This window comes from Phaethon lepturus, unplaced genomic scaffold, assembly GCF_000687285.1.
Source record: "Phaethon lepturus isolate BGI_N335 unplaced genomic scaffold, ASM68728v1 scaffold22995, whole genome shotgun sequence".
NCBI lineage: Eukaryota > Metazoa > Chordata > Aves > Phaethontiformes > Phaethontidae > Phaethon > Phaethon lepturus.
In genome coordinates this window covers 42,530-53,092 of record NW_010541521.1, presented here as the reverse complement: position 1 = coordinate 53,092, position 10,563 = coordinate 42,530, and the positions used below count along the sequence as shown (strand labels likewise).

At 36.0% G+C, this 10,563-nt stretch overlaps 1 protein-coding gene across 1 annotated transcript in view; it reads left to right on the top strand.

Moving 5' to 3' along the window:
• Positions 1–1,390: 1,390 nt before the first annotated feature.
• Positions 1,391–10,563, top strand: part of LOC104621313 (serine/threonine-protein phosphatase 4 regulatory subunit 1-like) — a 17,346-nt gene continuing 8,173 nt past the window's right edge. Inside the window, exons 1-9 of the mRNA XM_010287766.1 lie at positions 1,391–1,515; positions 1,867–1,973; positions 2,564–2,706; positions 3,204–3,350; positions 5,683–5,790; positions 6,945–7,010; positions 7,604–7,762; positions 8,278–8,471; positions 8,830–9,266. Of these exons, the coding sequence (XP_010286068.1) occupies positions 1,418–1,515; positions 1,867–1,973; positions 2,564–2,706; positions 3,204–3,350; positions 5,683–5,790; positions 6,945–7,010; positions 7,604–7,762; positions 8,278–8,471; positions 8,830–9,266 (1,459 nt within the window). The 5' untranslated portion in view covers positions 1,391–1,417. The remainder of the gene's footprint in view (positions 1,516–1,866; positions 1,974–2,563; positions 2,707–3,203; positions 3,351–5,682; positions 5,791–6,944; positions 7,011–7,603; positions 7,763–8,277; positions 8,472–8,829; positions 9,267–10,563) is intronic.

Here is a 10,563-nt window from a genome sequence, read left to right as displayed (position 1 = left end):
TTTAGGTATTTAGTCAAAGCTTTGCTCTTTTTGTAATATGGAGGCACCATGTGAGTTCCACTGCCTGAAGACAGGAGGTCTCTGTCTCTGTCTGTAGAGCCATCATTTGGAGTGCCTAGATTATAGCCTCATAGGCACAGTTTTAAACATATCCTATTTGGCTTGTCATTGTGCTTTAAAGTTATTACCAGTTTTGTGCTTTCTTTACTGATTTAAATGCCTAATATTGTGTCCTGCCCAGTCAGAAACTGGTTTGCTGTCTTCAGTGGTTGTCACAGCACATACGCTGGTTTGAGAGACTACTACTTGCATATGAGAAGCAGTATTGGCTCAATTTGCATGTAGTTAAGTATGATCACAGTTGATATATTATTTATGTGAACGAATAAGTCTAGGAGTGCTTGGTTGGAAAAGTTGTAAACCAAGAGCAGGAATATCAGCTACTCTAGTGCAACTGTTTCTGTGGATTTGGTTGCTGTACGTGTTTGGTATCCATTGCCGAAATGCGAGAATTTGCATTGTAGGCGGATTATTTCACTGCCTTTGTTTTAAGAATGAAGGATTAAAAAAAAAAAATTGGCATCAGTTATCCTGTTCACAGTCTTACTTTTTGCCTGTAATCTGTAGTCAAGTGCGTGTTACTGGATTAGGTCACTGTAAGACTTGGTGGGGCAAATTTTAACAGCTGGCATGGTAATATTTGGTTAGAAGTCTCAAGATGCAAATAAAAAAAAGATTTAGAGAAGAGTAGGTTTGCATGGGAAAGGCTCTGTAGTTGATAGGTCTGCGGTAGAAAGCTCCCAGTATGTTCACAAGTAAGGTAGAGTTGAAGTTTTTCCCAAAGCTACAAGTCTGATTTAAATGCATGGGACCCAGTAAGTACAGTGAGAAAAATGTACCTTGGTAACTTTGAAACAGACCCAAGCATTTGCTCGTTTAAAGCAGTAACAGTTTGGGATCGTCTGTCATTGTTAAAATTTCAGTTTCTTTTCATAGAGCTGATATTCCTTTTGAATGTTTCTGTCAGTTTGTGGTGTGCAATTTTGTTGGCTGAGCCCTCTTAACTCGTAGTGCATGTGGTTAGTCCACTCAAATTGCAAAGTAAAATGTGTTAAAAGCCAAGGATTTATGATAGCTGAAATGAATTAAATTTCAAAGCTTGAATTTACAGGTCTATATGCAAGTGTTGCTCTTGACTTCATTAGGTACAACTTAAGATTTTCTTTTTTTTTTAAGCTTTTCCAGTGATGTACAGATACTTTTCCTTTGAAGAGTAGCTCTAAAAAGAAATAGTTATTTGCATAGTGTATTTAATACCGTAACATCTCTTGCTGACTCTTGGATTTTTTTTTTTTTTTTGGTTACTCTTCTTGTCTTTCAAGTTGGATTTGAAGATTATGGACCAGACTGTGATAGCATGAGGATAACGGCATTCTTGGATATTCCTGGACAGGATAATTTAACTCCACTGGCTCGTCTAGAAAAATATGCCTTCAGTGATAACATATTTAACAGGTAAGAGTACAACAGCTACACATCATGATAACTGAGTCTGATAGCATTGTGGATGTTAAGGTGTTGCTACTTTTGTTGTTATTCTCCTAAGCACATGCCTGATACTATTTCTGTTTGAATAACTTTTCCATGAAGTGAGGTTTGCATTCTTAGTTATCTGAATAAGATCCCTTGACTGCACCTTTGTTTTGTTGGGACATGGAGAAACTGTATAATTGGTATGTCTGAATGTTCAGAGAAGAGCTTGATCTTTTTTGAGGTGCGCATTTACGTTTGATAAGTTCCACTTGCATCCCATCTACATGTCACTGGTGGGGTATTAAGGTAATTAATATGTTGTTCACTCCACAGGCAAATTATTGCCAGAGGTCTTTTGGATGTCTTTCGAGATTTCAGTAGTAATGAAGAAGACTTCCTGACTGTAATGGAAATAGTGGTCAGGCTTTCTGAAGATGCAGGTTTGAAAGTTTGGTTTTTAATTTTTGTAACTTATTTTACATAAGCTGCAATATAGAAAGCAATAACTTTTGATTTTGAGAAGGCAATGAGTGAACTAAAGAAACTAAATCATCTAACAGCAATATCTGTCAGTAAAAATTAGGTGTTTTTTTTTCCTGTTTTTGTAGCATTTTGTATGATAGGTGTATAAATGAAAGGCTCTTATGTAGTATCAAGCCTGAAATAATATTTTTCAAGGAATTCATTACTTCTGCACATGTGGTATATGTGGCACAGAACAGTTGTGCGTTTTAATACTTCATGTGTACACATTTGGAGTGGTTGGGTTTTCTAGCTAGTGCTCTTATTTTGTCTGATCTACGAGGGAAGTGATCCCAAGTCTCTGGACTGTGATGATGAATGTAAGACTGTTCTGTTTTATTCAGCTTTCCTTTAAGACTGGGCAGTCTCAGTAGCGACATTTCTATGTTTTTGAGTATTTTCATTTTCCTCTGTTGTGAAAACATTAAACAACCCTTCCTACTTCTTTCTTAAGGTACTTGATCTTAATTTTGTATTTACTGATGTAGTTTCTACTTTTTATTACTAGAACCAACTGTACGTACAGAGCTGATGGAACAAATACCTCCTATTGCCATTTTTCTGCAAGAAAGTCGACCAAAATTCCCAACAGCATTTTTTGAGTACCTTATGCCCATAGTAGTAAGATACCTCACAGATGTTAACAATCAGGTAGGAAAACCAGACTACATGAGTTGAATCATTGAAAAATTCTGTGTCGTTCAATGAATTTCAGGCATGAGGAAGAGATAATAGGAAATTCCATGTTGACTGATGTCTAACTTTTATGTAGTGCTTTGTGTTTATTGGTTTCAGCACACTTTGGTAGGGAGGTCTGAATTTTTTTTCTTTCCTTAGCAGATAACGGGAAACTTACAGGACTTGCCTAGCATCATATTGACACAGTCTGCTACAGGAGTCATGACTTAAAAGTCCTGTCTTCTACTTCATCTTTTGGCTTCTCAGAATTTGATAAAATGTCATCTAAGGATTATATTAAACTTTAGTATTTATTACTAATTCCTTACAATGTTAAAACTGAGAGTTTTTTCTGTTTTTCTAACTCATACCTGTGTGTTCATTGAAAACATGCCTTTTGTGGTTCTTATATCAGTAAAAGTCATTTTTACAGTGACATACTTTTTTGGTTTGTTTGTTCATATTAATAGGTTAGAAAGGCAGGTCAGGAAGCACTGCTTATACTGCTAGAACAAGATCTTGTTGCTCAGAGTGACATTGAAAATAAGGTTTGTCCAATTCTGTTGGACCTCTCTGCTCCTGACAGTGATGACGAGTACAAGGTGGAAGCTGTGAATGTAAGTGAATTTGGAAGAAATCTTAAATCTTTACTTTTTTTTGTTTTTAATCACCTTTGTTCTCTATCTTTTAGCACTGTTGCTGTAAAGCTCTTTTAGAATGTGACAACGTTGTGTGAGATTTTCATGAGCACAAAACCCAGAAAATAAAAATTATGCTTGCATTCTTAGTGTCCTGAGTGCTTTAATAATTGAATTTAAACTTTCTATACCATTACTATTTCAGTTTGTTTTATTCCTTCTTTATTTGTTAGTCACTCCATTGCGAATTGATAATCCGCTTGTTGAAATACAGTTGAAGCTTCAGTGCGCTAAGCTGTTAAGCCTTGAATCTGTAGGTTTAGTCATTTGTACTGTTGAGCACCATTGAAACTGTGAATTTTGAGAGAATTTGAACAGGGTCAGAACTTGATGCACCATACTGAGAGGTTAAAAAAGTTCTTAACTGAATTCAAGAAGCAAGCAAGATTGTCCTGAGTACTGTTGTACTGAGTACTATTTATTAATGCCTTTGGCTAAGTGGAGAGGTACTTTGGGTGAGCTTTTTCCAGGTCCTGTACCTTTTGTGTGATGAAGTCTGAGCTTCTGTGTCAATGAGGTACTTGAGGAGTCTTTTTGAAATAATGATTCTTGAGAATTGAACTATATAGTACAGCAATTGGGAACAAGACTGTTATATGCTTAAAAATATAAAGTATCATATCTTCAAACTCAGTAGAAATTATTTTCCCAAAATGATGAGGGGCTTTGTCCTATAGATGACTGATCTGTTGAGTGTTAACAAGAACTACTACTCCTTTTCATTTATAACAGTAATTAAGATGAGGTCCAGGAATAGTGCTGACATGAACTAAAATAAGCAATCAAACCCTTTGTGTTTATTCATTAACATATTTCATTTTTACTCTGAATTTTTGAAAAGATCAGGTTTATACTTCAGGATGCTAAATGATTGTCAAAATGGTAGCCAAATAACAAGAATTAAAACAAGGCTGCCAAGACACAACTGCATTTTAAAGTAAAGATTGCTGTGTTCCTCAACAGTTTCTTTATATTTGCGCTACTAGGTTTCACAGTAATGTTGTAAAAGTATGAACGATGACCTGATCTTAATTCTTATGCATTTTGGGGGGAAAAAAAATTTCCTCTTCACTTTCAAGGAATCTGTTGACTCCAAGAAAAATGCTGGTGTGTAATTACATTTCAGCATGGATATCTGACACTTGATTTGTAAAATAGTTCTCCCAGCTAGATTTTCCTCTTCCTTGTTCTAGAGTTGGGTATTGCTTAGGAGGTTTTACAGGGTGACATCTGAGCACCAGACACCTTTTATGAGTTTGAAAATTTGTGGGAAAGTCCTTGAATGGTGTCTTCCTTGGTTCTTATTTAGCATTCTATTATGAAGGATTATGTCTCTATTAATAAACCTTTTTTGTGTGGAGGTAGATAAAACAATTTTTGAAAAATAAAAATAGAAAGATGAGTACTGTTAGTCTGACAAAACTTGTGTAAGTGTTAAACTCCTGGTGCTGCAGGCAGAACAATTTAATAGAAAGGTGCATGTTGCAAATACAAGAATTACAGCAAGTTATCCCAGAAAGTGAGCTGAAAGCAAAAATACAACCCAAAGCACCTGATTTTCACAGAAGCATGGTTTGTGATGGTAGTTGAAACGGACAGTTCCTCAGCGAAAGCTAAATTAGTGACTATGTTACTAACTTTAATTACGCTGTGATGTTAACTTCTAAAATTTCTGAGGATGATTCCTGTGAAGTATTAGCTGACATATATAGCTAGTTTGTTTTACTCTCCCTTTTCTCGCCTGTTGTATGACAAATGTTTCTTTTATTATGTTGTCTGAGCCTATAAAGAGCTGGGACTGTGCTTTTTAAAGTATCTGAACAGTCCTGTTAAAGCCAAGGGGCTTGATTGCATGCTTAAGCTTGAGATATTTCTAATATGCTTAAAAGTTGTGATTCTGTATGCTGGCTAGTTCAATGGAACTTTTGTCTTCTCTGTACAAAGTATCAGTGTATGCAACATTGTAAAGCACCTTGAAAATGCAATTATTAAAAGTCTAACGTGATAAGACAATGAATTATTTGCAGAAATTTCATGTTAAGGCACAGAGGTGTAGAATGATTTTTAAATAAAAACTAGTTGTGCTTCACATAAAGCAGGTGTATGAAAATATAATAATGTGTAGCAGTTAAATCTATTTGATGGCAGTTGCTCTCTTGCTTTCAGAGGTAACTTTTAGGAGGAATGCTTGACCATACTTACAAGTTTTAAATTTTATTTTTCTTGCATATATCCCCTTCTTGATTTTTAGATAATCTGTAAAATGGCTTCTATGTTGAGCAGAACAACAGTTGAGCACATGCTGCTTCCTCGTTTCTGTGAACTGTGCAGTGATGGGAAATTGTTTCAAGTCCGAAAGGTTGGTATGTTTTCAACCCTAAACCACTTAAAAATTAATTTGTATGTTGCTGTTCAAATGCCTGCCTGAAAAATTTAGTCATAACTTTAGCTGATGAACTTTTAAAACTGCTTTTTCAGACTCTTTCACTTACTGGCATGGTTATGGTTTCTGTAGTTCAGTAAAGAAACAGATAACAGTCCCTGGTGAATAGCTTTCATGTAGCAATTAAACTGATCTTGCACATTTTATAGTTTTGCACAACCTTTTTTTTTTTTAAACGTCTGTACTTGGTTATAGCATGCAAACAAGTTACCTGATCTCTGCCATCTTATTTCAAAACAAGAAATTCAGAAGTAATAGAGACTTAAGACATCCTTCCTTTAAGAGAAAAAAAAAATCTGGTGTTATTGGAAGGATAAATCCCAAAAGAGTAAGACTTTTGTACTCGACCATAAATTAAAATAAAACTTGAAGCATAAGCAGTCTTAAAATACGTGAATAGACTTAAGGGTCATGTAGAGCTTCAGCTTGGTCCTTAACAGAAGCGGCACTCCTTGCGATTTGAGCTGAATTACAGCCGTCTAAATAAGCATACAGGGCGAATAAATAGTGTATTAACACAGTCCTATCTTAATTGATTTCAGACTTTGGCAACATCTTTTTCCAACATGAGAGAATGTCCCTTTTGCCTTAATTATAGCATTTGTAATGTACTGTAAATGGCACGAACTTGAGACCTTGATTAAACTTTTGCTTCAGCAAAGTACTTAAGCCAGCCTCAGCCATAGCAAAGATAGTTCTGTCAGTACACCTAAGTCCTGACCCTCGTATCGTATTTTAGTGTGCTTTGGTTTTGACAGCTGCTGTTCAAAGTAATCTAAACCTTCAAGTAGGCTTATTGTCCCTTTTAGTGATTACTGAAGTAGATTATGCTCTTCATGTAGACACCTTTATTACTATTGATTTCAAAGGCATGTGGCTTATGGAAGCTTGCTCTAATGAGTCTTTGTTTAGGATGAGTTAATATTACAGGATGTAATTACATGGCTGAAATTTGAATAGTCAAACATGTGCAGTTGTTACATAGGATAAATAATGCATGGTGAAGTTGATAATGAAACTAATGCACTTGAAAAAAACAGAATGTTATTAATGACTTTTTTATTGCTTAGATTTGTGCTGCTAATTTTGGTGACATTTGTAATGCAGTTGGACAAGAAGCCACAGAAAGACTGCTGGTATGTAAAAATCAAAATCCATTTACAAGACTTGCATTTCTCAGTTCAATAACAAGTTCTTTTATTGTCTTCTCTGGAAATTAGTGTGCATGCTTTTTTTTTTTAAATTGATTTGTCTAAGACTTTGATGGCAATTATATAGCAAAACTGGCAATGAATAGAAATGCAATGTTCTTGTTTGGCAAAACATTTTTTAAAATTTAATGGACAGCATATATATACACACACATGTGTGCGCGCACACACGCACTCTCTTCAGAATTACTGACTTTTTTTTCCCTGAACTAGATGATCAGTCATGTTACAATTTCAGGTAAAATAGCCCATTAATAATTCTTTCTATTCTTTCCTAGTGTGTATAGCTATACATAAAATAGTTACACATGAAATCTTAATGAAATGAGAGACAGATAGTTTTTCCAATTTCTTCAGTTAATATGTTTTTAGCCTCTCCTTGTTTCTTCTATTCTTCACTTAATGATAACTCAAGAGAGAATAAAATGTCTCCAGCTTCCAAGCAAATACATTGATAGTAAGTTGCTGCAGTCTTTGTTTAGTCTTTAATTAGTCTCGCTTTTGCTTATTTTTGGCAGATTCCCAAGTTCTTTGAACTCTGTTCTGATAGCGTTTGGGGAATGAGAAAAGCTTGTGCTGAATGCTTTATGGCAGTGTCTTACACCACATCCCCAGAAGTTCGCAGGAGCAAACTATCCCCGCTGTTCATCAGTCTTATTAGTGACACTTGCAGATGGGTAAGTAACTCTGTAATTGATGCATCTTCCCAGGCAGTCCATAGGCAAATAATGGGCAAGTCAGAAGTGTGCTGTAAAAGTTCTCTAAACTAAATTTGCTGCAATTAGAGTCTAATCTACTAAAATCTAATCTCCTGTAATAAGATAGTCCTATTTTTCCTCTCTCTTACTACTTACATTTCTTTCAGTAGTTTTTTTATAAGTATAAACACTTTTCTGAGAATAGGTTGCTTGTGTTAAAGGTATTAGTTGAAGTGGACAGTAATGACCTTCCATTTTATAACATGTAAAATATTTCCTTACTATGATTGTAAATACATGCTTAATATTCTAACACCCTTTTCTTAGGTGTCACTTAATTGGTAACTGATAAGTGGTTATATTTGGTATTAAATGAAGCTATTGTAGTAAGAACCAATTGGTTCTTACAAAAAAATTTAACCAAATTTTTATTTTTCAGCATTAACTCTGTGGGAGTTGCATGAATCCTGACTGTCGTCTTTTTACTATTGCAGGTGCGTCAGGCTGCTTTTCAGTCTCTTGGGCCATTTATTTCTACCTTTGCAAACCCTTCAAATGCTGGTCTTTACATTCGAGAAGATGGGACACTGAGTATCCGACCATCAACACAAGATGTGAAATCTAATTCCTGTCAGCCAAGCAACAATATAACTTTAATGTCCTCCAGCACAAATGCTACCTTGTTCAGGTAAAATCATGGGAAAGATGTGGTGTAGTGGAAGGAAGAAGAAAGAAGATAATTCTTTTTGTTGCTCTTTGGGGCTAAAAATCTCAACTTGAGAACATAGTTCCAGAAAAAGTATGAAGAGTGAGATGACACATGTGTCTTTGAGTGTAGCCACTTTATTGAAAAATTCACTTTGACTTCACAGGAGGGTAAAGGGAAAACTGGTGAAGTAAGGCATAGTGGTAACGTTTTCTCTGCAGAAAGACATAATTTAAGCTTCTGTAGTTGATGCTGTCTTTTACGAAATATTTCACTGGAAACTATTGTTACAGATTACTTTTAAGTTTTATTTGGATAATGGTGTGTGTCTTTTTACCAGTTCAGAACAACCAATGGAAATCAAACCAGAGTCATTGACTGAGGACACTTCAGCTGAAGTTAATACAAAGCTTTCAGTTGAGAACCTAAATAAAGATACACGGGAAGAAAGTTCAGGTTGTTGTACCAATCCTGGAGAAGATGCGTCTCGATTGTCTCAGGGTGACAGAGTTGCTGCTGGTGTCATAGAAGTCACTAAGGACAGCAGTTCTCCTGAAATGAACTCAAGGCTACAGTCTGCTGAGGACGTATTTAATACATTTCTGTACTGGCGCCCTCCTCTGCCTGATATAAGTCAGGATCTGGAGTTGCTTCAGTTCAAGACTGAAAAGCACAAAGAAAGCTGCTCTGTGCCATGTAATAACTGTGTTGCTAGTAGTGAAATCAAAAAAGTTCTAGAAAGCTTACAGGAGCACATAGATGATCCAGATGTTCAAGGTGAGACTATAACAGTAAAATTATGTTTTCTCTGAGCAGGTTTTCTCCGGGCCTTTACAAAACCCTTGACTGTGTTTGAATTGGCTTGGTATTCATAAGGTGATGAGACTTCCTTGAGTAGTAAATTCAACAGCCTTTTTTACAAGACCTGCGGTTGGGGAGATGTTCCTAGCTCCTGTTTGCATGAAATAAATGGGATCAAATTACAAAAGGGAAAAAAGCTTGTTGAAATTTGTTAGAACTGTCTTTAGTTTTAAGTACTGTAAATAAACGAACTGTGGTTTTAGGGACAGAGCTACCTGTTATCAGCTGAATTAATCTAATATTTGATTGAGAACGGCTGTAATTTCAAGTCATCTTTCCTTTGCATCCCCATACAAACCTGGTAATGAACATACTGAAGTGATAATAGCCAGATAGCCTTATGGATGCATATGTGTTTCCTGGGCCAAATCCCTCTTGGCAAGCCTGTCACCCATAGTCAACGCAGTTTCTTGTTCCACTAAGTCCCTTGAGTACTTTAGTGATTTAGGTTTTTAACTGTCCGTTTATTCACCCCTTCTGCATGCAAAGTCATATCTGCAGGAACTGCAGCATTGTTTGGATTCCTTGCTGTAGTAGTAGTGAGTAGCAAGCTGACTTGGTAGCATGGCATATTTAGGTGGCTCCCTATGGCCATTTGGAAAGGTACCAGGAAAATAAAAAATTAAAATTAAAAAAAACCCCACAAACATGCAAGAGCCAAAGGCTCGGAAAGAAAGGGAAAGATTTAAGAGGAAGAAGTGACAAAATTGATATTTAAAGCAGTAAAGGAAAAAGTGGAAATTGAAATGAACAAATGAAAGAAAGTGTAAATGAGTTTTGGAAAGAAAAGGCAGACAGTAAAAGCAAAAGGAAAAGAGCAAAAAACATTACATAAAACTAAGACAAATGGAGAGACTAGCTTGACAGCTGTGCAGTGAGAAATGAGGGGCTTGTGGGGGCATGGGAGAAAACAATGGGGAAGACTTCTGCCCCCCCACTATGGCTTTTGCAGAACAGTCTTGCTTCCTTTCTCAGAATAAGGAGGTGTGGATGTTAGTTTCTGTTTTCCTCCTGCTCCAACTGCTAAACTGCCTGTAATTCCTTCTTTTGCTCTTTTAAGTTGTCTGTTCCCTTTATTTCCAACATATTCTAGTATTCTTCACCTTTAAAATATGCTCTAACATTTCATCTTAAGACAGTACTTGCTGTAGACTTGTGCAGATACAGCTATCGCAGTTTCTGCATTCTGAACTGTTAGGAACTTCCTGTTCTT